The following is a 26,242-nucleotide window of genomic DNA, read 5'->3' as shown; positions in this document are numbered from 1 at the left end:
AGGCTGGCTCGCCGGGTTCCAGCTCCCCGGCGGGCAGCTCGGCAGTCTTTGCGCAGCAAGGTTTGTCTCCATGGCAACCAGACTGGCGGCGCAAGGGGGAGGAAGCGCGAGCCGCTGGCTGGGACCCCAGGGCACGAGCAGGCTTGGCACCTAAGAAGCCGAAATGCAACCAGCCAGGTTCTCAGCTGCGTGGGGAGCTTCCCCAGGGCATATTTCTCCTTTTAAAAGAAATATTTATTGTGTGGTCTGTTTTAAATTTTAATCTTAATACGTGAAAAAGCTAACACATCATCTTTGTAGAAAACTAGAAATTGAGAACACAGTATAGGCAAAATCAGTGTAAAATAAAGCCTCCCACAATCCCAAGGTCCAGAGATAATACAGCTAAAGAATTGGTGAATTTCTCTGCCTTCTTCCTTTTTTCTTTGTCTCTCCGTCTACATTTGTATCTGTACAACCTGTTTTCTCTTCTTGCTCTTCACCCACAAAAGCAGGACTCCAGCCTTTTGAGCATCTCACATATGATTAAGAATAAATCCTTCAAAGACCCGCCTCACCTAAGCCCATTTCTCAGACCCCCCTGGGGTCTACTCAGGTCTCCTTGTCATCCACCAAGCCCTCTCTGGCTTCACTGGTACTGCCACAGGCTGCTGCGCACTAGCATCTCCTGGCGTCTCTGTTGCACCTGAGGTTCCAAGGCCGGCTGGTGTTCCCTCCTGGAATGGAGGGAGAACAATTACTTGGATTTATTTGAGTCCCAGTAGATTGGAGGGGTCCGCTGGCCAGCTTTGTTAGTTGCAGCATATCCAAACTGCATCAGAGAACTAACTCCCTGCCTCCTGCAAGTGAAAGGCTGGGGGTGAACCAAGGTCAGGGTGCTGAAACACTGTAACCAGGGTGCTGTCCCTCTCTATCTTACAGCATTGCCAGCGACTTCTTGCATGGCCAGAGCCTACTAGGTAGTGGTAGGTACTCAGATTTTTGCTGAATGAATGATGCAGTAAATAACGGCAGCAGCAAACTCTGGTTCTCATAGCTTAACCCCCTCACCTAAAAGGGCTTCCAGTTGGCTGGATGAGGAGAAGATGGAACCCTCATCCGTGATCCTGGAAATGTAAAATGTGCAGTTCCTTTTTTTTTTTTTTTGAGATGGAGTCTTGCTCTGTTGTCCAGGCTGGAGTACAGTTGAGCGATCTCGGCTCACTGCAACCTCCGCCTCCCGGGTTCAAGCAATTCTCCTACCTCAGCCTCTGAGTAGCTGGGATTACATGCGCACACCATCACGCCTGGCTAATTTTTAGTGTTTGTAGTAGAGACAGGGTTTCACCACATTGGCCAGGCTGGTCTCGAACTTCCTGACCTCAAGTGATCCACCTGCCTCGGCCTCCCAAAGTGCTAGGATTACTGGCATGAGCCACTGTGCCCAGCTCGATGGAAGTATATGAAGGGTGAAATGGAAAGGTATGGAGGGTGGAATGGAAGGATGGTTTAGGTGGACTGAAAGAATGTGAAGAATGGAATGGAAGGTTGCAAAAGGCAGAATGGAAGGACATGGAAGGACCAGAGTTTGAAAAGTGGAATGGGAGGATGTTTAGGGTGGAATGGAAGAGCTTGAAGGATGTCATGGAGGGGTGTGAAGGGTGGAATTGAAGGGTGTGAAGGGTGAAATGGGAGGATGCTTAGGGTGGAATGGAAGATGTGAAGAGAGAAACAGAAGGACACGTAGTGGACTGGAAGAGTGTCAAGGATGGAATACAAGGTGTGTAAGGTGGAGTGGAAGAATATGAAGGTTGTAATGAAATGGTGTGAACAATGGAATGGAAGGGTAGGAAGGGTGAAATGGAATTGTGTGATGGATAAATGGAAGGGTGTGAGGCTAGAATGAAAGGGTGTGTAGGGTGCAATGGGAGGGTTTTCAGGGTGGAATGGAAGGGTGTGTAGAATGGGATGGAAGAGCTTTATGTAAGGCTGTGGCATTGAGAAAGTCACCCAAACCGACCTATGAGGTTTAAGTGGGAGTAGGTAGTGGGGAAGTCTCAGTAACCAAGAGGGTCTGGGGCAGAACCATACAAAGGCTTACTGGGGCAGAGCTGGGTGTAAGTGAGGAGTGCAGGTGTTAAAAATGCTTTAGTAACTGCAGGGCCTTTTGCATATTGAGAAGACGTGAGGCTAAATCCGGAGCTCAGACAGCAGAGGCCCAGGTGTCTCTAGGATATCTTGTTATTTTTTAGCTGGTATACCTGTACAGAAATGAATATACTGCAAAACAGTGCTGGTCCCAGCCCAGGTGACCCCTGGGGGCTCTATCTGTCAGGTATTGAGAGAGCTTGACTTACTCCATGGCCTCACCCTGGTGCAAGCTATGCCTGTGCCCAGCAACAAGAGCTAACTTTGTCCCAGGCCAGGGACTTTAGGACGCCTAGACATCCCTGCCAGGACAGTTACCAGAGGGTCCCAAGCTACAACGTCACTCTCTGCTCGGCACCTGAGTGTTCCAGGAAAAATCTTCTGAGTCCAGGGCCTGGAGCCAGCATCCGCCAAAAGACCCCGAATGGACAAAGGTTGCCTTTAGCTCCTGTTTCTGGGACCTGCCCAGAGGACATACCCCTCCCAGAGGTGAGAGAGGCCTCTTCTAGGAGGATCTTTGCTCCTGGGCTATACTTTGATAGGTTTTCTTCATCCATTTAGGGATTCATTCTACCTCTGGAAGAAAGATACACTGTCTGAGTCAATAGGAATCAAGGATTTGAGGCCAAAGCCTGGATCTGGACAACGGCCAGTTGACCGTGTTGGTGACCCCCCTCTGTGAGGAATCCTAGGACACACATAGATCATAACAGCAGCAGCAGCAATCACTGAGCACTGACTGTATGCTAGGAACTGTGCTCAACATTTCTGCGGAGATGGTCTCACTTAATTTTCATGACCCCCTAAACTGGGCACCAGTATTTTCTCCAATGTTCCAATGAGGAAACAGGCTGAGAAGTGAAGGAATCTAAAATCTGCTGCTAATGCTGACTGCTGGGGGCTGGGTGTGGTGGCTCATGTTTGTAATCCCAACTCTTTGGGAGGCTGAGGTGGGTGGATCACCCGAGGTCAGGAGTTCGAGACCAGTGCGGTCAACATGGCAAAACCACCTTCTACTAAAAATACAAAAATTAGCCAGGCGTGGTGGCGCATGCTATAATCCCAGCTACTCGGGAGGCTGAGGCATGAGAATCGCTTGAACCTGGGAGGCGCAGGTGGCAGTGAGCTGAGATCGCACCACTGCACACCAACCTGGGTGATAGACTGAGACTCTGTCTCAAAAAAAATACTAGACTAGACTATACTAGACTATACAGACTATACTAGAATAGAATACAATGAAATAGAATAAAATACTGACTGCTGGGGTTCTAACCCATGTCTCTCTGACCCAAGGGTAAGAGGTACACCTCCCAATCCCCACCCCCTCAGCTACCCACCCCAGGCCTGCTCACCATCAAAGACTGTATCCTGTTAGCCTTTCCCAGGTCACATCCTGGGCCTCACCTTGCAGCAAAAGACTTGTTCCCTTTAGAATGTGTGCACAGAGCAAGAGGCAAAATTCACAAAGGCCACTTTTAGCTCGAAGTGTTCATGCCCAGCTGAGGAAACAAGCTTTGGTGGCGGTGGTGGTGGGATGTATGTGTCCATGGGTGGGTGGGAGAGAAGGACCTTGCAGGAATCTCTGCTGCCTGGGCTAGAGCTGTTTGTGATCCTGGAAACCATGGTTGCTTTGCAACTGGCTGCCGAATTTCTCTCCTGCCCATTTCTAATTTCTGTGCATGCCCTGGCTGGGAGAAGGGAAGTCAAGCCAGGAATCCCCCCTTTCCACAGGTCCACTACCCAAACCCACAGTTGATGGGAAACTTCCAAGTGTATTGCAACCTCTACACCAGGATGTGCTTGGATAGGCCTAGTCACCTGCTGATGGTGCTGTGGTACTTCTAGCCCAATGCAGGGTCAGCTGCCTGACCCACCCTGAGAGGCTCTGGGAGCTCACATCCAGTGCTGACCATCCCTGTGCTCCACCCAGTCCCCTGCTGGGGATCGGTGTAGCAGTGGTTGCTGAGCAAGGCAGAGAAGGGGAGGCTGAGTAAAGCCTGGGGCTCCATGGGGCAGACAGCGGGAAGCCAAGAACCTGTCTGGGGGCTGTGAGGTGGCACCTGGCAGGCGGGATTCCACATGAGCTGTGGCTCCAAGCCTCCCTATCCTCCCTTCCTGCCCCTATGCACGCTCCAGGTCCCATCAGACTTCACTTACAAAGCACAAATTCAAAGATACAATTATTAAGAATTTCAAGGCAGTGACTGCCATGCATTAAACCCCAAGCATGGGGGCCTACTGCCATTGCACAGGTTGCACCTCCAGGAAGCTGGCCCTACTCACAGCCTACCGCAGGTCTAGTTTAGCCTAGCTGGGCACTGATGGCTTCTTCCTGCTCAGTGCTGTGGTTCTGCATCAAATGTTTACCTTTCCACGGTGTTTTTTCTCCCACTAGAGAGAACTTAGCGCTTCCAGCATCTCAGCTTCAATCCAGGGCCCAGCAGAACTCACCACTCTGGACATTTTCATCCTCTTCCCCGTTTTCTTTCACACACACAGACCTCTGCTCTCTGCATATGATCTTCCTCAGAGAGAATAGATTTGATTACTTGTGCTCTGTCCTCTTCTCTTTGTGCCGCCCCTATAGAACAAGAATCATCAAACAGGGTCAGGCGTGGTGGCTCACACCTGTAATCCCAGCACTTTGGGAGGCTGATGCGGGTGGATTGCCTGAGGTCAGGAGTTCGAGACCATCCCGACCAACATGGTGAAACTCCGTCTCGACTAAAAATACAAAATTAGCCGGGCGTGGGAGTGGCTGCCTGTAATCCCAGTTACCTGGGAGGCTAAGGCAGGAGAATTGCTGGAATTTAAGAGGTGGAGGTTGCAGTGAGCCGAAATTGCACCATTGCACTCCAGTCTGGGCAAAAAGAACAAAACTCTTTCTCAAAAAAAAAAAAAAAAAAAAAAATTTGTCAACAGCCAATTCAGCAACATCATTCTTCTCCTCCTTCCATTCCTCTATCCACCCAGAAGCTGACCCACACTAAATGGTTAAGAACTGTGAGGATAATCCAGCAGTTCCCCTGCTGGGTGTATACCCAAAAGAGTTGAAAACAAGGTTTCAAAGAGACATCTGTACACCTACGTTCATGGCAGCATTATTCACAATAGCCAAAACGTGGACACAACACACGTGTCCATCAACAGATGAATAGATAACCAAAATGTGGCATAGACACACAATGGGATGTTTTCCTACCTTAAAAGGAAGGAAATTCTGGTCAGGTGCAGTGGCTCATGCCTGTAATCCCAGCACTTTGGAAAGCCGAGGCGAGAGATCACCTGAGGTCAGGAGTTTGAGACCAGCCTGGCCAACATGGTGAAACCCTGTCTCTACTAAAAACACACACACACACACACACACACACACACACAAAAAAAAATTAGCTGGGCATGATAGTGGATACCTATAATCCCAGCTACTTGGGAGGCTGAGGCAGGAGAATGTCTTGAACCCAGGTGATGGAGGTTGCAGTGAGCTGAGACTGCACCACTGCACTCCAGAGTGGGCAACAAGAGTGAAACTCCATCTCAAATAAATAAATAAATAAATAAATAAATAAATAAATAAATAAATAAAAAGGAAATTCTGACACATGCAATACCATGGATGAACCTTGAACACTTTGTGGTAAGTGAAAGCAGCAAGCACAAAAAGACAATGATTGTATGATTCTACTTATATAAGGTTTCTAGAGCAGTCAAATTTAAAGAGACAGAAAGTAGAATAGTGGTTCCCAGGGGCTGAAAGGAGGCAGGAATGGGGAATTATTATTTAATGGGTACAGAGTTTCAAGTAAGGAAGATGAAAAAGTTCTGGAGATGGACAGTGGTGATTGTTGCACATTGAGGTGAATGTGCTTACACTTAAAAATGGTTATAATCATAAATTATATTATAGATATACTCAACTAAAGTAAGGAAAAATAACCATGAGCACATTTTGTTCTCCCTCAAACTGCCTTCAAATAAATTAAATTAAATTAAATTAAATTAAATTAAATTAAATTAAAGGTCTTCAAATTAAGGCCTTCTAAAATCAAAAGAAAACAAAAACCAGCCATTAAAGAATCACAAAATTCAGCCAGGCATGGTGGCTCACGCTTGTAACCCCAACACTTTGGGAGGCCGAGGCGGGCAGATTGCTTGAGTCCAGGAGTTCCAGACGAGCCTGGGAAACATGGTGAAACCCCATCTCTACTACAAATACAAAAATTGGCTGGGCGTGGTGGCTCACGCCTATAATCCCACTGGGAGGCTGAGGTCAGTGGATCACAAGGTCAGGAGATCGAGATCATCCTGGCTAACATGGTGAAACTCCATCTGTATTAAAGATACAAAAAATTAGCCAGGCATGGTGGGACGTGCCTGTAGTCCCAGCTACTGGAAACTCAGGAGGCTGAGGCAGGAGAATTGCTTGAACCTGGGGGGCAGAGGTCACAGTGAGTTGAGATTGCACCACTGCACTCCAGCCTGGGCGACAAAGTGAGACTCCGTCTCAAAAAAAAAAAAAAAGAAAGAAAAGAAAAAAATTAGCTAGCGGGCAGGCACAGTGGCTCACGTCTGTAATCTCAGCACTTTGGGAGGCTGAGGTGAGCAGATCACAAGGTCAAGAGTTTGAGACCAGCCTGGCCGAAAAGATTGAAACCCCATCTCTACTAAAAATCCAAAAATTAGCTGGGCATGGTGGCGCACGCCTGTAATCCTAGCTACTCAGGAGGCTGAGGCAGGAGAATTGCTTGAACTATGGAGGCAGAGGTTGTGATGAGCTGACATCGTGCCATTGCACTCCAGCCTGGGGGACAGAGTGAGACTTGGTCTCAGAAAAAAAATAAAATAAAATTAGCTGGTTATGGTAGTGTGCACCTGTAATCCCAGCTACTCAGATGGCTGAGGCAGGAGAATCACTTGAACCTAGCAGGCAGAGGTTGCAGTGAGCTGAGATTGCACCACTGCACTCCAGCCTGGGTGACCGAGCAAGACCCTGTCTCAAAAGAAAAATAAAAAATAAAATAGATTTGTTTTGTAGAGACAGAGTCTTGCTATGTTGCCTAGAGTGGCCTTGAACTCCTGGCCTCAAGTGATCCTCCTTCTTGGCCTCTTAAAGTGTGAGAATTACAGGCTTGAGCCACTGCATCCAGCATGAGGGAAGCTATTGCAAAATAGAGAAAGTCATGAGACTATTGACGTCCTCTGATACAATCATCCTATCCTTTAGTATTGACTTCAAGACAGTGATCTAAAGGATAAAGAAAAGCTCTCTGCAGAAAGATGTGTAGTGCAGTACTGCTTATCGTGGCAAAAAATTGGAAGCAAACTCAATGTCAGAACAAGAGGAGAACAGTTAATTAAATGATACATCTACTGCAAGGAGTCATGCAGGCATCAGGGGAAGATTATCCTGAAAACTCTTAAATAGCTTGAGGGATGCTTGCGATGATCTAAATCAAAGTAAACAACAACAACAACAACAAGATTTAAAACCCCATGTACTAGGATGATAACAAGATGAAAAAGTGTTCCTGCAGAGAAAGACTGGAATGGAAAGAGGAAAGAGAATTTTTGTATTGTTTGGATAATGAGATCATGGGGTGACTTCTTTCTCATTTGACCAGAACTTGTGCACCACGGTTATATTAGTTTCTGTGCAACGAAGGCAATTAACAGATGAAAAAAAAATCTAAGTAATGGACCCAGTGGCCATTTTCAGGATTAACAATACTCTGTGATGGTCTGATTGGTGCCCACGCAGACAAAGGTCCTTACCTAACTGCCGGGATGGCCCACATTGCCTAGCAACTACCTGCTTAACAGCAGTTGCTAGGAAACCAAGAACACGGCAGGACTCCTGACCAATAGCACAGCATCCATACTACTGCCAGCCTTCCCTTCAAGTTCTCTCCAGCAGTCAGGCTCCTGTCTGGCCATTCCTCTTCTCCTCCTGTTCTCCTCCTTCTCATTCCTACCTGCCTGGGGCTAACCTGCAAGTAGCGGTCACCAGGGTCCCCGCAATCATACAGCCGTGACACAACACAGGTGATCACAGGTTCCAGAGGACCATTTTCCTTCCCCTGCTTCCCCTGCTTCCTTCTTGCTCCAGGACTGGGGCTTGGACCAGTGTGTGTGCATGGCTCAAAGTTTATATCCGTAGTCATCCCACCATTGAGACAAGTATTGCTCATGGCCTCCATCAGGTTCTAGCACCTGGCAAATCCTACTCCTCCAGAGAGTGATTCCTTCAGGAAAGGCATTGAGCTCAGCCCAAGGCTCCCACCATCCATCAGAGTGCCTGGTGGAAGCATTCCATGATTCTTTTTTTTTTTTTTTTGAGATGGAGTCTCACTCTTGTTGCCTACGCTGGAGTACAGTGGTGCAATCTCGGCTCACTGCATGAGCCACCATGCCCAGCTAATTTTGTTTGTATTTTTAGTAGAGACGGGGTTTTGTCATGTTGACCAGGCCAGTCTCAAACTCCTGACTTTAGGTGATCCATCCGCCTCAGCCTCCCAAAGTGTTGAGATTACAGGCGTGAGCCCCCTCGCCCAGCCAAATCCATGATTCTTGAATGCCTTCTTTGACAGGGGTCATGTGGACATCTCCCTGTTCCAAGTGGCCCACTTTAAAGAGAAAGTAAACCTCATGTAGGATGGATTAGTCTGAACACAATGATCCTGGAAGACTCCAATTTTCCACCATTGTTGAGAATGATCCCCGCTGCCCTGCACTTCTCATTCCCATCATCTCCATGTGTTGTTCGACCATCATGTCCATTCTCAGGGAGTCGCCATGTGTCTCTATTCAAAAAGATCTTTCTTCTATTCTTCTTTTTTTAAACAGAGACAGGGTCTCACTATGTTGCCCAGGCTGGTCTCAAACTCCTGGACTCATGCAATTCACTGGCCTCAGTCTCCCAAAGTGCTAGGATTATAAGCAAGCACCCAATTATTTTTATTTAGAGACAGGATCTTGCTCTGTCACCATGGCTGGAATGCAGTGGCATGAGTATGGCTCACTGGAGCTGGGGCTCAAGGGATCCTCCTGCCTCAGCCTCCAGAGTATCTGAGATACAGGCATGTGCCACAACACCCAGCTAATTAAAAAAACTTTTATTTTTTTTGGATGGAGTCTCGCTCTGTTGCCCAGGCTGGAGGGCAATGGCACGATCTTGGCTCACTGCAACCTCTGCCTCTCGTGTACAAGCGATTCTTCTGCCTCAGCCTCCCAAGTAGCTGGGATTACAGGAACCCGCCATCATGCCCGGCTAATTTTTGTATTTTTGTAGAGATGGAATTCACCATGTTGGCCAGGCTGGTCTTGAACTCTTAACCTCAGGTGATGCATCCACTTCGACCTTCCAAAGTGCTGGAATCACAGGCGTGAAAAATCTTTTTTTTTTTTTTTTGAGACAGGGTCTTGCTATCTTGCCCAGGTTGGTCCTGAACTCCTGGTCTTAATCAATCTTCAGATCTTCGCCTCCCAAAGAGCTGGGATTATAGACGTGGGTGCATATTTCGTATCTCCTTGCCACTAGAATATAAATCGCTTGAAAGCAGATACTCTGTGGCTTCTGTTATCACTGGCAGCTACAACAGCCTCAGGCCCAAAGAAGCTAAGATTTATTGCCGGGCGCGGTGGCTCAAGCCTGTAATCCCAGCACTTTGGGAGGCCGAGACGGGTGGATCACGAGGTCAGGAGATCGAGACCATCCTGGCTAATACGGTGAAACCCCGTCTCTACTAAAAAATACAAAAAACTAGCCGGGCGAGATGGCGGGCGCCTGTAGTCCCAGCTACTCGGGAGGCTGAGGCAGGAGAATGGCGTGAACCCGGGGGGCGGAGCTTGCAGTGAGCTGAGATCTGGCCAGTGCACTCCAGCCCGGGCGACAGAGCGAGACTCCGTCTCAAAAAAAAAAAAAAAAAAAAAAAAAAAAAAAAAAAAAAAAGATTTATTGCCTGCCTAGTGTTGTGTACCAGCTCGCCCAGAACAACTTCCCACTCATGAGCACACCTAATCAAACAACCGTTTGACGCCAGCTTTGCTATTCCCTTCTTACACATCTGAAAACCTGTTTCACGATCACACATTTAATGGGTGGTAGAGTCAATAATTTGATTCCCAGCTCACTGCCTGTCTCTCGAATTCTAGCTATTGCTATTAGAATCCGGATCCAGGCCAGGCCTGGTGGCTCACGCTTGTAGTCCCAGCACCTTAGGAGGCCAAGGCGGGCGGATCACTTGAGGCCAGGAGTTCGAGACCAGCCTGGCCAACATGGTGAAACCCTGTCTCTACTAAAAATACAAAAATTTAGCCGGGAGTGGTGGTGGGTGCCTGTAATCCCATCTACTCGGGAGGCTGAGGCAGGAGAATCGCTTGAACCTGGGAGGCGGAGGTTGCTGTGAGCCGAGATTGCGCCACTGTACTCCAGCCTTCCAGCCTGGGCGACAGAGCGAGACTCCGTCTCAAAAAAAAAAAAAAAAAGAAAAAAAAAAAAGAATCTGGATCCAAAGCGGACATGCATCTGTGTCTCCCCCACCCCTACGCACTTGTTTGTGTCTGGCCTTTCTCCTACTCCAAGACCCGCTCCACTTCGGGGCTCGCTGCCATGGAGACGGCTCCGGATTTAGGAATACATTTCCTAGGCTTCCGGCAACTAACGTGAGGACCTGCTGGGATGAGGAAGGGGGAGCTCTGCAGAAGGGGGCGGGACACGCGGGGCTTGCGCGGCTTAGCGGGTGGCGGAGCCCTTCCTCGCGTCGGTGCCCTGGGTCTCTCCGTCCCTGCGCGCCCCCTTGTGCCCCGCACTCTGCGCGCACGCGGGTCCGCTGAGCCCATCCTGCGCCCCCACACTTGTGCCAAGGCGTCTGCCCCGACTACCCCGGGCTTAGTTCGCGAAGGTCGCGAGTTGGCGAGAAAGCTTCACAGGTGGTGCCACCCGGGGCTAAGCGCCCTGCGGGGCCGCATAAGGTCGCGGCTGGAGCTGCTGTGAGAGGGCGTGGGAGGCCCAGGCGGCCTGGACCTATCCTGCGACACGTGGGCCACCCGGCCCCTAGCTGTCCTCTCCCTTTTCACCTGATGCTGTTGAAATTTTTTTTTTATTTTGTAAATAAAAAAATTTAACGTCTCATAAAGATAGGGTCTTGGTATGTTGCCCAGGCTGGTTTTAAACTCCTGGGCTGAGGCGATCCTCCGCCTTAGCTTCCCAAAGTGCTGGGATTACAGGCGTGAGTTGCTCCACAGGGCCATCTGATGCCTTCCTTTTTTCTTTTTTTTTTTTTTTTTTGAGACTGAGTCTCTGTTGCCCAGACTGGAGTGCAATGGTGCAATCTCGGCTCATTGCAACCTCCACCTCCCGAGTTCAAGTGATTCTCCTGCCTCAGCCTCCTGAATAGCTGAGATTACAGGCCTGTGCCACAAGACTTGGCTGAGTTTTGCATTTTTAGTAGAGAGGGGGTTTCGCCATGTTGGCCAGGCTGGTCTTGAACTCCTGACCTGAAGTGATCCACCCGCCTTGGCCTCCCACAGTGCTGGGATTACAGGCATGAGCCACTATGACCAGCCTCTGATGTGTTCTTGAACTCAAACTTTCAGCTCACCAAGGCCTCTAGGAGGGTCAAGAGGGCTGGATGGGTGGGTGGGATTGAAAATAGGTGAGGCACTGAACTTCCCTGGTTTGGGTTTGGGGGTGTTCACTACTTTGTCATCTGGTGATTTGAGAAAACACTCTCTAGTCCATTTAGGTCTCTGTTTCTGTACCTCTCTGTCTTTTGTTGTCTGTTTTCCCAAGGGAAAAGAAGAATCAATGAGTGACAGCTGCCATCACCAGCGTAAGGTGCAGTTTGCACGGGGATATTTTTCTTAACTTTATTTGGGGGCTGTTGTTGCATCCTATTTTGTGCACTCAAGTGTTTTGTCATTTGGGCAGATGTCTGTGAGACAAAGTAGCAAACATGAGAAGCCATGCTTGCTCATTTCTGTTTGCCAGAATAATTTCACAAAGTCCCTGACTCTGTGACGTCTGCTGCTCTCCGGAAAGATGCTTTGATAATGAAACAGGATAGAGCACAGGGCCCCCAACCTTGTGGTTGGGGCAAGACTCTTGCCTGACTCTTGCCTGTATTCCTTGAAAGATAAATGCTCCCAACCTTCTCTTTTTCTACATATAAAATAACATCTAGGCCAAGTTCAGTGGCTCATGCCTGTGATCCTAGCACTTTGGGAGGCTAAGCTGGGCTCAGACCAGCCTGGGCAACATGGTGAAAGCCCGTCTCTACTAAAAATGCAAGAACTAACTGGGTGTGGTGGCATGTACCTGTAGTCCCCGTGATGCAAGATTTTTCTCAACCCTGCTTTGCCAGCTGGAAATTTCTGTGAATGGTGGGGTCTGTGCTTGTTTGTTCCCATCATCCCACTCCAGCCCATGCCTCCCAGGCTGGCCCATCCCCACCGCCACTTCCCGTTGCATGGGATGGCCGCCTGGTGCTGGTGGAGGACTGGAGGGCTACAGCTTATAGCTCCTTTTGCCCCTGCTGTTTGGTGGGTTATAGGTTATTGTCCCACCTCCAAGAAGAATGAGGTTATGGTGACAATCGAAGGGTGAGGACGGCAGAGAATTTTATTGAGTGACAAAACAGCTCTCAACTGAAGATAATGTGAGGGTGGTCCCCCACCTGAAGCTGGGTGGTCTCTTTCTTAATGTGGTTGGGTCCAGGGCTTTTATGGGCTCAGAATGGGGAGTGCACTCTGATTGGTTTGTGAGTAAGCAATAAAGGCTAAAACGAAATCACCACTCAAAGGTGGGCATGATAGTGTAAAAAACCAATTAAGGAAGGGTAGGTGTATGTAAAATAGGTGAAGGGTGAGGATCAGTCAGAGGAAGGCATCCCAAACAGGAGGGGAGGTTCTCAATCCAGTCCAGGGATTTACCTGGGACTTGTTGCTAGGCTTTAAACTGTCTTTGGCTTAAAGGTGGGGTTTCACTGGGGACCCGTCCCTATCTGCCTAGGCATTTTACTGCCTCCTGCTGCTATTACCAGCCATTTAGGAGTCTGAGGCAAGCAGATCACCTGAGCCCAGGAGGTTGAGGCTGCAGTGAGCTGTGATTCTCCTATTGCACTCCATCCTGGGTGACAGAGTAAGACCTTGTCTCAATAAATAAATAAAAATAACATCTGGCAGGGTTAGTGATTATGCTTCTGATAGTGACATGAGGCAGTCAAATGCCTAGGCAGATAGGGGTGGGTCCCTGGTGAAACCCCACCTCCAAGCAGAAGAGAGTTTAAAGCCTGAAAATGAAGCTGCAGGTTAAATCCTCAGACCAGATTGAGAATCTTTCCTCTGATTAATCCCCACCCTTCACCTGTTTTACCCTTCACCTTTCCTAATTGGTTTTCTACACTGTCCTGCCCACCTTTCAGTGATGTCTTCACTTTAACCTTTTTTGCATACTCACAAACCAATCAGCAGGCACTCCCCATTCTGAGTCCATAAAAAGCCCTGGACCCAGCCACACTGAGAGAAGAAAAAACCACCCCACCGCACCCTGCATCCCTTCTCCGCCAAGAGCTGTTTCATCAGTCAATAAAGTTCTTCTCCATCCATTCTCACCTTTCAACTGTCAGCATATTCTTCTTGGATGCAAGACAAGAGTTCTGGAACTGCCAAACTCAGGTACAAGCTGTAATACAGGTGGGCTGGGGTGGGCTCTGCCTGCCCAGCAGTGGGCTGAGCCAGTATGCAAGCCAGACTCAGCCTGGGCAGGCTGAATGGGTGGGATACCACCAGTGGCAGGTATCCTGGCCCAGCAAGGCCTAGGTGGGAAGGTGGGGATGGGAGGCTTTGGAGAGTAGGAGGTTGGCGGGCAAAATGACAGAGAAAATTCCTGCCTCACTTCCGCAGTCGATAACCACATGTACTTTGGTGATCACTGATGTACTGTACACCCACACCCTGGTCACTCTGATGTGATTTTGCAGGTACTAAACCCCACCACTTGCATATGAGTAGTGGGCTGAAACACTGCTTTGGAGCAACTGACAACCACTCCTGGGCTTTAAGGCCTCAGTTTATAGTCTTCAGCAAGACTTCTGAATAAAGTAGCTTTAATTATTTAAAAGCTTGATTTTTTTTTTCTGTAGTTGACATGTCCCTGGATCACTCAATGTGTTTTTTCGGTCCGCCTGGAACAAGATGTTTGAGGTGGGACTAGCCTTTCAGGAGGAGTTATTCTGGAGTCCTTGGGGGTAACCTCACCCTCTGTGGCCCCTTTGATAGGTGGGTAGTAGGATTGGGGAGCGTGGAAAGTGGGGACTCCCTTGCTCAATAACAATTATTGCACTCCAGCTGGGAGCTAACACTTCTGGGATGGTTCCTTGGGAAGGCCCTGAGCTACCAGACTCCACCTGTAACCTTCTGATCAGAAGGACCAGAGCTTCCTCTAGAGAGATCCAGGGTTTTATCTTGAGAATGGATTAATTGCACTATGCTGTGCAATGTGATGTGCAGTGCAAGGCCAAAGAAGCAAATAGTTTACTCCCAAGATAACCCCCCCACCCCATGCTTCTGAGGGACTCCTATGAGGGGCCTTGGGTATTTGGAGAAGAAAGAAGGTCTAAAACAAATAGGGCATTTTTTTTCTCTCTTAAGAGAGTTGAGGACATCGAATTCAGATGCCAGTTGTACACCTGCCACATTTAGCAGAAAACTGCTGACCCAGGCAGCTAGCTGATCTGAAATTCGTTCAAGTCAGCAAGTTCATTATGCGTAGCTTCCTTGTTTTTGGAAGTGGAAAGCCAGAGTCTTGGTGTAAACTAGGTAGGCTCCTTCCTTCCTTCCTTCCTTCCTTCCTTCCTTCCTTCCTTCCTTCCTTCCTTCCTTCCTTCCTTCCTTCCTTCCTTCCTTCCTTCCTTCCTTCCTTCCTTCCTTCCTTCCTTCCTTTCCTTCCTTCCTTCCTTCCTTCTTCCCTCCCTCCCTTCCTTCCTTTCCTCCCTCCCTCCCTCCCTTCCTTCCTTCCGATGGAGTCTTGCTCTGTTGCCCAGGCTGGAGTGCAGTGGCATGATCTCGGCTCACTGCAAGCTCCACCTTCCAGGTTCATGCCATTCTCCTGCCTCAGCCTCCCGAGTAGCTGGGACTCCAGGTGCCCACTACCACGCCTGGCTAATTTTTTTTTTATTTTTAGTAGAGATGGGGTTTCACCATGTTAGCCAGGATGGTCTCAATCTCCTGACCTCAGGTGATCCACCTGCCTTGGCCTCCCACAGTGTTGGGATTACAGGCATGAGCCACTGTTCCCACCCTTGTTTATGCTTCCTCCATAGGCTTATCCTACCTGAGACCAGAGAACAGCCCCTGGATCTTAGGTAAAGAACATTTTTCTCAAAGTGTGGGTGTCCTGCTAGACTCCACTTCCATTACAAGAGCTGGGATACAAAAGTTCAGGAACAGTGTCATCTCCAGAGGAAGATTCTCACAGTCAGCCACATTTGTTGAACATGTTTGCAACGTGATATAAGCAAAAAAGTCAATTTGTCCAGAAGATAGATCGGATCCCCCACGTCCCTTCACCTATGCTTTCTTTCTGTGACCTGGCTGAAAATCACAGAGTGACTTGACTGCTCTGTGACCCAGCCAGCTGCAGGTTTTTCCCAGCAGGCTGGAACCCAAACCGAGGCCTTGAACATTCTGAGGCGCTGAAAAAGGTATCTCAGTTGCTGTCAAAAACACTGAAGGAAACTGGTTGCAGCCCTGAGCGATTCCTTAAACCCTCCCATAAACTCCATACCTGACCCTCTTGCTGCAGGAATATGTAGGTAGAATCCCTTTTCTCTTGCTGTTAGTCTCAAAGATACACTGCACCCCACTCTCTGTGTCAGTGTCCCTATTAAGTGCTTTGGACGGATTGCTCTGAATTTAGCGCTGCTTTTTTTGGAATCCCAGCCAGTCCCATGTTGGTATCGTTTGAAGTAGTCCTTTGCAGGAATTCCCCTGAGGCTGCTTCTGGGCTGGCTTGGACAGAATAACAGCTGAAAACTAAATGGAGTATGCAACTTTTTATTCCTTTATTTTCCCTTTTTCTTTTTTATATATTTTTTAATTCTTAAATTTAAAAATAGAAGTAAAAAAATTTTAATTTATAGGGGTTTTTCTGGTAAAAATGGAAAGCCTGCTAGGCAAATTCTCAAAGAGCTGTAATACTGTATTTTCTGAATAAACTTCCCTCCACTTTACTGTGTCGGCTTGCTCTTGTAGATCTTCCTGTACAAAGCCAAGAATCCGCGTGGCCTCCCACGCTGAACCCCAGTTTTGGGGCTCACCCTGTGACACGGTCAGAGGCAGACGGTTCCATGTCCCTCCTATTCCTCCTTGCATCTGGATGGGATCCAGAGGGCTCTAGGCTTGGCTGCTGTGGCCACCAGACGAGGCTCTATGAGGTCGGCGGGGGTCTTGGCAGCTCCAGATGGACACTCCCTGAGATGCTGTTAGGCCACCTGGACTGGGGCCCCCTGTGGCATCCCTGGCATAGACACATAATGCCCAGCAAAGGCATCATCAGAGTTCCATTACTTTAGTGCTGGAAGGTAAATCAGATGGCAACTTGTTTGCAGAGAAGGAAACTGAGACCCAAAGAAGGGCCAGGCAAAGCCAGGACTCAGGGGCTGGTGTTCACACTTCAGCTGTGGAGTGGCAGGAGTCCCTTTTTGCTGCCCTTCTCCCAGAGTTCCATAATGAGGTGAGGATGGGTCTCCTTTAGGGCTTGGTAGAATCGATCTTTGCACCTCCGGTCCCAGGACTGGCTCGAGCTGAACAGCTTCCGCATCTGGCTGGGCCTGGTGTCCTCAGCCAGCACCCTCTCATACTGCTCCTGGCTCAGCACCTGTCCATGCAGTTTGTCCAAGACAGCCTCCACCGATGTCACTCGGGCTATCAGCTGCTCTCGATACTGGTCCACAAAGTGCAGCAACCCCGGGGCATCCAGAGGTGAAGGTAAGGCTGGCAACGAACAAAGAAGGGCTCCAACCACAGCCTCCATCTCCAATCCCCACCTTCAGTCCTTTCCTCTCTCCTCTCTGCATCCCTCGCTTCCTTCTGCCTCCAGAAATGCACTTCTGCCCTCCCTCATGCCAGCATCTAGCCTGGCATTCTGCCAGAGTGGGGATTGGGAGTGGGGTTCCTGCTGGGCGCATTGGAGGCTGTCAGATAAGGAGTTCTAGGGTCTCTGTGATAGGACGAAAGGGTATGGGGAGGGACCATGCACCGCTCTCCAGGGCCTGACCCCTTGTGAGGTCTGCAATGATGAGTCCCTTCCTTTCTCTCTTCCCTTCCCCCAAGAACCAGACAGTACCCCAGAACTGCCACTGCCTCCTGTGGTCTCTGAGAGTTGTTACTGACCTATGGGGGCTGGAGGGACCAGAGTGGTTGCAGATGTGAGATCTCCTGGAGGAAAACAGAGATGAAGATGCATCTGAAACAGTGCTAAGTTATTAACACACACAATACACCTCCAGGCTCCCACTCACTTCTGAGATTCTTTGGTTTAGAAAAAAGTCACAGACAAATTCTGGTAGAATCTGGAGTAAGAGCTGGAAAGGTCCTTAGAGGTTATCTAGTTGAATCCCTTCCTTATACATATGGGGAAACTGAGGCCCAGAAGCTGTGATCATACAGTAATAGAGAGAAGGCATCCAAATGAGCAATAGCAATTTCTCCTACAACATCCCAGACTTGGTTTTAATCCCGTGTTGGCCTGAACTGTATCCCCGGTGAACTAACCAAACCCCTTGCTAGGTAGCTTGAACTATTTAGCACCTCCTTGTTCTGAGCAGAAATCTACTTCCTTGTTCTTGTTTAGCCTTCTACACTGGCACCAACCAAAGGTGTATGTTCTGGAATTGGATGTCAGAATCTAGAATCAAGATCAAGCAATCTTAGGACATGGGAATAACAAATGAATTTTAACAGAAAAGACAGACAACAACAAAAATGAAGGGACTTAAAAATTGCTTTGCAAAGGAGAGAAAGGGGAAGTTCACAGCAGTTCATATGTACAAGGCCTGAGAGTCTGAGCAGACTCCAACTGTGATCTCACAGTTCAGGGAGGTGGGCACAGGGGAGGGAGTTCAGGCTGTGGTACCAGGAGCACAGGATCCATGTGGGTGGAGAAAGGAGGGTGTTTCACATCCTCTCTGCTGACTGGACAGTCCAGGGGTCAATTCTGACTCATTCCCACACTGGAGCATCTGCTGAGGGAGGTGACTGGATGGCAAAGAATTTACAAACCAAAATAGCAGAGGAACGATGGAAGGAGCTGAGATGTCTAACTTGTATAACAAGAGTCATCAGGAAGGCTATGACCACAGTCTTCCAGAATCTAAATAGCTTTCTCATGGGGAAGGAGATACACTTTTTCTGTGAGTTCCAAGGGACAGAATTAAGACTGATAAGAGGCAGAGATTGGCTTAACATGAGGAAAAAGATAATATTGCTATGATTTGTTAAGGATTACTGCATGAGGAATGTATAGACATTGCTTTATTTATTCTTTTCAACATTCCTACAAATTAGTCATTATGATCCTCTTTTTACAGACGAGGGACTCAAATGAATTAAGCAATTTTCCCAAGGTCACTCAGCAAGTAAGTGCTGGAGTGGGATTTGAATCCAGGTCTGAAGCTGGGGCTGGTTAGTTCTCCATCTGTGTTTGCACCCAAGCCAGGACTCAGTACAGCCCATCCTCTTTCCACTACACTGTGAAGCCAGCTTGTTGCAGGTCAGGAGGTAGACTCACCATTTTTTGACAGCTGACTAGGGATGGTTGTCTTCGAAGGACTGTTTGGAGGGTTTGGGTTCTTCGAGTGTTGGTACTAGACTAAGAGTCCATACGTTTTCTCTATCCCAGAAAATGTACTATTTGATTTCCTCTTGTCCACCTCAAAAACACTGAGCGATACAGGGGAGAGTATCTGAAATTGCCAAATCGGCTTAACCCATACAACCATATGACTATCTAGGTCTTATTCTTCCACCTCACATCCAAACTATCGTGAGAAACTTTGCGAAAAGCTTTGTGGATGTCGACATCTGTTAATTCAAGGGCACTGTGAAGACACCATTGTACATGGGGAAGAGCATAAATTTTAGAGGGTCAGATTGACTCCGGTTTAAATTCTGGTCATAACAACTGTTATGTAACTTGAGAAAGCCACCTACCTCCTACCTCCTGTGGGCTATTTCTTCTCATCAGTAAATTGTGATAATGCACACGTCCTCCCCCACCCCCACCCCCCGCCACACACACACAGACTTTCTATCATTGACTTTCTTCTTTTTTTTTTTGGAACGGAGTCTCGCTTTTTTGTCCAGGTTGGAGTGCAGTGGTGCAATCTCGGCTCACTGCAACCTCCGCCTCCCGGGTTCAAGCGATTGTTCTGCCTCAGCCTCCTGAGTAGCTGGGACTACAGGCACACGCTACCACGTCCAGCTAATTTTTGTATTTTTGGTAGAGACAGGGTTTCACCATATTGGCCAGGCTGATCTTGAACTCCTGACCTTGTGATCTGCCCACTCAACCTCCCAAAATTCTGGGATTACAGGCGTGAGCCACCGTGCCCAGCTACTTCGTTGATTTTCTTTCTCCTCCCACCTCTGAGTTCTCTGGACTTGTCCTGGTTTTACCTGGTTTCACCAAGGCCTCCCACACCAGAGTCTCATCTTTCTTGTCTTTCATTTGCAGCCTGATCCCTGATCCCAAGTGGCCAACGTAGAACTCCGAGAACAGCTGGGCTTCTCCAGGGCTTCGATAGCAGAGCTCCAGTTCCTGAAGAGGCAAAGAGTTGAGTTGCCACCCTGTTCATCTTGCATGGAAGGTTTTTCCCCACCTGACACCTTCTTGACCCTGCTTGGCTCCATAGGGACACTCCGATGATCCCTGTACTGAAATCAGCTACCACCTTCAGAAACTGCTCTTTTCCCAATTTTCCACAGAAGGATGACGACACAACTGAGCACCTCAAGGGTAAGTCAGGGCTTGTCCTTAAACGTAGTGCTCATAATCCTAAGCCAGATCCTTCTTCCTTCACCTCCCCCATCTTTAATTCAAACCCTCATTTCTCCAGCCCAAAGCCTGTCTTTCCAGTGGATCCCAAACTCCACCCACTTTCAATTGACAAAAATTTATATCCATCCCCTTTCCTAAATCCCAGCTAAGACAGAACTCTTGATTCCCCACTGTCTTCCAAACGTGCTCCCTTTCCAGTTTCCCCAAACTCAATAAAAGATAGGACCATCCACTGAGCATGCAGGCTTCAAACTCGGAATCATGCTTAACTCCTTCCCTACACAGGCAATCCAGCAGGTCCTGTTGGCTTTACCTTCAAAATCAACCCTGAATTCATACACTTTTCTCCATCTCCCTTGCTACCTTCCTCGTCAAGTGACCTTCAACTGTACCTTGCAGTATTGCAGCAGCCTTTTTCTTTTTCTTTTTCTCTTTTTTTCTTTTTTTTTTTTTTTTTAAGAGAGATGGGGTTTTTCCATGTTGCCCAGGCTGGACTTGAACTTCTGGGCTCAAGTGCCTCAGCCCCCTGAGTAGCTGGGACTACACGCATGCGCTACCATACCCATCTTATTTTTTCATTTTTCATAGAGATGAGGTCTCCCTACATGACCCAGGCTGATCTTGAGCCCTTGGACTCAAGTGATTCTCCCACCATGGCCTCTCAAAGTGTTGGAATTATAGGCATGAGTCACTATACCTAACCACAACAGCATTTTTTTTTTTTTTTTTTTTTGAGACAGGGTCTTGCACTGTCGACCAGGCTGGAGTGCAGTGGCACGATCTCAGCTCACTGCAACCTCCACCTCCCGGATTCAAGCAATTCTCCTGCCTCAGCTTCCCAAGTAGCAGGGTTTACATGTGCCCACCACCACACCTGGCTAATTTTTATATTTTTAGTAGAGACTGGGTTTTGTCATCTTGGCTAGGCTGGTCTGGAACTCCTGATCTCAGGTGATCTGCCCACCTCAGCCTCCCGTAGTGCTGGGATTACAGGCATGAGCCACCACGCCTGGCCCTTTTTTTTTTTTTTGACAGAGTTTCGCTCTCGTAGCCCACGTTGGAGTGCAGTTGGGCGATGTTGGCTCACTGCAACCTCTGCTTCCTGGGTTCAAGCAATTCTCCTGCCTCACCCTCCCAAGTAGCTGGGATTATAGGCGCCTGTTACCATGCCCTGCTACTTTTATGTATTTTTAGTAGATGGGGTTTTGCTGTGTTAGCCAGGATGGCCTTGATCTCCTGACTTCATGATCCGCCCATCTCAGCCTCCCAAAGTGCTGAGATTACAGGTGTGAGCCACTGAGCTACGGCACCTGGCCCATAACGGCCTTTTGACTTGTCTCTCTGCTTTCACTCTTGCCTGCTTATCATTCATTCTCACCCAGCAGCCAGGGGCATCTTTATGAAAGTAAATCAGGTCTTTTTTTTTTTTTTTTTTTTTTTTTTGAGACAGTCTTGCTCTGTCACCTAGGCTGGAGTGCAGTGGTGCAGTCTCGGCTCACTGCAACCTCTGCTTCCTGGGTTCAAGTGATTCTCCTGCCTCAGCCCCCTGAGTAGCTGGCATTACAGACATGCACCAACACACCTGGCTAATTTTTGTATTTTTAATAGAGACAGGGTTTCACCATGTTGGCCAGGCTGGTCTCGAACTCCTGACCTCAAGTGATCCGCCTGCCTCGGTACCCAAGGTGCTGGGATTACAGGTGTGAGCCACTGCACCCGGCTGCAAATCAGGTCTTGTATTAGCATGTTTATGACCCTCAAGAGCTTGCCATTACACTTAGAACAAAGTGCAAACTGCACACCAGGGGCAATAGGGCAGATGAGGCCTGGAAGACTGTGCCTCTAATCTGACTTGTCTCTTGCTATACTGACCTCTTTCTCGTCATCTGGAGGTGTCAAGCTTGCTCCCACCTCTACGCCTCTGCACACATTCCTTCTGCCTGAAATGTTCTTCCACAAATCTCCGTGTGGACTGAACCAACGCCCAATCTAAAGAAAATCTTCGTTTCCTTAGATCTTCCTCAAATGTAACCAAGGTCCAAATCCTACAGCAGATTCTTTCTAACACCCTTTACTGAGACACCCCATGGTTCCCCATAATATGTGTTCTGCCACTGCAATGAGTAATAAACCCAGTGTGTTCGACTACAGGTTTGTTCCTGGTGGTCTGGACTAGAGGACATTGCTGACCTATAGCTCAAACACTTCCCAGTGTCCCCAAGTCAAACCCCATCATCCTTCTCATCCTTCATGTGATCCTCCCTTCTCTGAACTTTCTTTCTCCCAGTCTTGGAAGCATTCCCACTTTCCCTAAATCCCACTCACTTTCTGTTCCACCTCGATTTATCCTGTCCCTGGGAAAGCCCTGAGACCTGCCCCACAGGCATTCCCAGGTAGGACTTCTGTTCGCAGTAAAGAGGCTGACACTGAGCTGCTCACCTTGGGGAGTATCTCCAGCATCCCTGAACCAGACCCAGACACGGTGTAACGACAGCCCATATAAAGTGGGGTCAGCGGGGGTGGCTTGTGGATTCGCACAAACTGGAATTTCGTTTCTTCATCATCTATGGCCTATGGAACATAGGGAACAATGATTAAGGGAGGCTTCCGCCCCGTGGAATGTGGTCTGAATAGGGGGGATGGTGCATCTGTGTGTTTGTGTGGACAGAGTGGGACTGTATCACCCCTGCCTCCCTCCCCGCATGCACTGCTACACAGACAGCCCTCACTTGGTCTTTGTTATTTTCAGGATGGGAATAGGGTTATTGTTAGAGAAGTCAGAATGGGGAAAGGCTACAGTTTTAGGCATGGGAGCCTCCAATCCTTTGATTCCTGGACAGGGGCTGCAAGAAACTGTCCAAAGATGGGAGACGAGTCCATGACTGAGAAGGGACGAATTGTTCACCCACTTCAAGGTTCTCCTGTACAAGAGGCCCATCCTTAGTCCCAGTTGAAGGCCCTCTAGGGGGCTCTCTGGCTGCATTTTGTGTTTACCGTCAACCCACCGTGGCCCAGCCTTTCTGGCTCTTAGTGTCACCTTCCGAATGGAGCAGTCACTTGGGATCAGGTAGAGGTGGAAGGTGACTTCCTCAGGATGGAGGCGGTGGTAAAGCAACACCAGGGAGTTGACGGGAAAGAAGCGCAGGGTACTATGGATCACTTTCAGGAGGACTCCCAAGGGGGAGAAGCTGGGGTTTTCCAGAACTATGTGATGCAGCTCCGCCCTGGCTGGCTTCTCCAGGAGCATCCCCTCCTCTTTAAAGTGGGCCACTTGGAACAGGGACGTGTCCACATGGCCCCCTGTCAAAGAATGGATTCAAGAGGCACAGGTTTATTTTTATTTATTTATTTTGTTGAGACAGAGTTTCCCTCTTGTCGCCCAGGCTGCAGTGCAATGGAGCAATCTCAGGTCACTGCAACCTCTGCCTCCTGGGTTCAAGCGATTCTCCTGCCTCAGCCTCCTGAGTAGCTGGGATTACAGACATGCGCCACCACACCTGGCTAATTTTTGTATTTTTAGTAGACACGGGGTTTCACTATGTTGCCGAGGCTGGTCTTGAACTCCTGACCTCAGGTGATCCGCCTGCCTCGGCCTCCCAAAGTGCTGGGATTACAGGCATGAGCCACTGTGTCCAGCCTAAGAGGCACAGATTTAGTGTTGTTACTGAGTCAGGATTTGCTGGTACCATAGGATCCCAGGGCTTAGGCTCAGGTACCTTCTTGGGGGAGCCCAGTGCTATGGTCTTGAATATGTGTGTCCCCCTACAATTCATATGCTGAAATTCTAACCCCCAAGGTGATGGTATTAAGAGGTGAAGCTTTTTTGGGGGGTGATCAGGTCATGGTGGTGGAATTCTCATGAATGGGATTAGTGCCCTTATATAAGAGACTCAAGGGCGCTTCCTTGCCCCTTCCACCCTGTGAGGACACAGCTAGAAGGCTCCATCTATGAGGAAGAGGGCTCTCACCAACACACCAAATCTGCTGGCTCCTTGATCTTAGACTTACCAGGCTCCAGAACTGTGAGAAACAAATTTCTGTTATTTATAAGCTACCTAGTTTATGGTATTTTGTTATAGCAGCCTGAACAGGCTAAGACATCCAGCATGGGGAAGAGGGCATTTCTACGCCTGGGGTCTTCAGAGGCTGTGGGAAATTGTGCCACTAGGCGGGAGCACTTAGGATTGCTGAACTCCTAAGTGGGAGCTCAAGGATCACCCTTGAGCCAAACTTATACACAAACCCAGCCCCTGGCCCGGGAGCTGGGAAAGATATAGAACCTTTAGTTGCCCGTGCTGGTGTGGATTCTCTATGAGAGACCATTGAGTGATGGTGGCAGGTTTGACTGGGCAGGTAGAGAACGAGGAGGAGGAAGGGGCATTGGGAAAATGGAGTGACCAAGGTGTTTGGCCACTCACCATTCAAACTCTTCTTTTTAGGAAGAGCCTCCTCCTCCCCACTGCGTGGGTCTTGGCAGGAGGCAAGCCGAGCCCCCCACTCAGGAAGTTGCTACTCCCTGGTAGCAAGGACACAGGTGTGTGACCAATACTTGACTAAGTGGTTGTCCCTAACTGGGACCTTGAGTCCAGAGGGGTGAAACACAGATGCAGAGAGAAAGAATTTTGGCAGTAGCAGTTGGGTGAAGAGTCCAGTGGGAGGCAGGTGTGGTGGTGCACCCTCATAATTCCAGCTACTTAGGAGGCTGAGGTGGGTGGATCACTGGAACCCAGGAGTTCAAGGTTGCAGTGAGCTAAGATTGTGTTGCCGCATTCTAGCCTGGGTGACAGAGTGAGACCCTGTCTCAAAAAAAAAAAAAAAAAAAAAAAAAAAAAAAAAAAAAAAAAGGAAAAAACAAAGAAAGAAAAATTGCCCAGTGGCTTCTGGGCAGGAGGGTCCTACAGTAGCTGTGTCTACAGCCTGTCTTCATATTTTCTTGATGTGACCTTGGCTCTGCCCTTGGTTTTTCTGAGTCACTGGGTCACTATTTCCTCTCCCCCACTTAGATTTGTTGCTAAGTCTATGATTTAGTCAATAACCTTTCAGTGTATCCCTTTTCGCTTAAATCAACCAGAATTGGTATCTTTGATTGCAGCCTCTGACCAGCGCCAGGACGTCGAAGTTACGAGAGAGCTTGAGGGATGAACACTGGTAATGGGAGAGACACTGGCCTAGGGATCAGGAGTCCCAGCTCCATCCCTGCATTGCCTGGTAACTGCTGCAATGCAAGTAGTTTCTGGACAACAAGGCATCCAGCAAGCTGGACAAGGCCCTTAGTCAGATGTCAATCCCAGAAGGGGCCATGAAGACCGTTCCTTAAGTTTTCTCATTTAACTGCATTTTTGGGATGAAAAGAAAGTCACAGTGGTATCTATCATCTGAAAAAAATGAGGAAGAATTCACCTATGAATCTTACCAATCAAACAATACAACTGTTCTTTTTTTTTTTTTTTTTTTTTTGAGACAGAGTCTAGCTCTGTCACCCAGGCCGGAGTGCAGTGGTGTGATCTTGGCTCACGACAGCCTCCATCTCCTGGGTTCAAGTGATTCTCATGCCTCAGCCTCCCCAGTAGCTGGGACTACAGGCATGCACCACTGCGCCTGGCTTTTTAGTAGAGACGGGGTTTCACCATGTTGGCCAGGCTGGTCTTGAACTACTGACCTTAGGTGATCCGCCTGCCTCGGCCTCCCAAAGTGCTGGGATCACAGGCGTGAGCCACTGCGCCCGGCCACAATATAACTATTCTTAGCATAGGACACCTGCATCCCAGTCTTTCTCTGCAGCAACACCTTTTCCTATTTTTATCATAGTCCATGACGTTTTGTCTCTTGTTCCCCGTGGCAGTTTAACTTGTTGCAAGGACGTTGGACCTTTTAATTACCACAGCCTATGATCCCTGCTAGTGGATGCACCACCCTGTGATTCAGCCTCTGTTTCTCATTTCAGTGTTGAGTTTGCTTCCAACTTTTCACTATGCTAAATAGCACTGCAATGCACATATTCTGCAGAAAGCTGCTATTTCCCTTGTGTTATTGCCTTGAAATCAATCAGTACCAAGGGAT

At 48.5% G+C, this 26,242-nt stretch overlaps 1 protein-coding gene and 1 non-coding gene across 10 annotated transcripts in view; both read right to left on the bottom strand.

Annotated features, from left to right (window-relative positions):
* Positions 1-212: 212 nt before the first annotated feature.
* The window catches only part of NLRP1 (NLR family pyrin domain containing 1), a 76,742-nt gene continuing 50,712 nt past the window's right edge, over positions 213-26,242 (bottom strand). For 4 of the 9 annotated variants that reach the window (XM_030922960.1, XM_030922962.1, XM_030922961.1 and 1 more), the window contains 5 exons: positions 23,220-23,482; positions 22,622-22,753; positions 19,801-19,942; positions 17,518-17,562; positions 16,164-17,118 (listed from right to left, as the gene is read on the bottom strand). In XM_030922960.1, coding sequence (XP_030778820.1) covers positions 16,799-17,118; positions 17,518-17,562; positions 19,801-19,942; positions 22,622-22,753; positions 23,220-23,482 — 902 coding nt within the window. In that variant the 3' untranslated portion in view covers positions 16,164-16,798. The other 5 variants (XR_004054949.1, XM_030922963.1, XM_030922965.1 and 2 more) reach the window with 5 other exon arrangements.
* Positions 16,264-16,325, bottom strand: LOC115895010. The gene has a single exon (XR_004055220.1). It is a non-coding gene; the product is annotated as a U7 small nuclear RNA (small nuclear RNA).

This window comes from Rhinopithecus roxellana, chromosome 19, assembly GCF_007565055.1.
Source record: "Rhinopithecus roxellana isolate Shanxi Qingling chromosome 19, ASM756505v1, whole genome shotgun sequence".
Taxonomy (NCBI): Eukaryota; Metazoa; Chordata; class Mammalia; order Primates; family Cercopithecidae; genus Rhinopithecus; species Rhinopithecus roxellana.
Note: the sequence above shows the minus strand (reverse complement) of the source record. Positions and strands in the feature narration are given on the sequence as shown.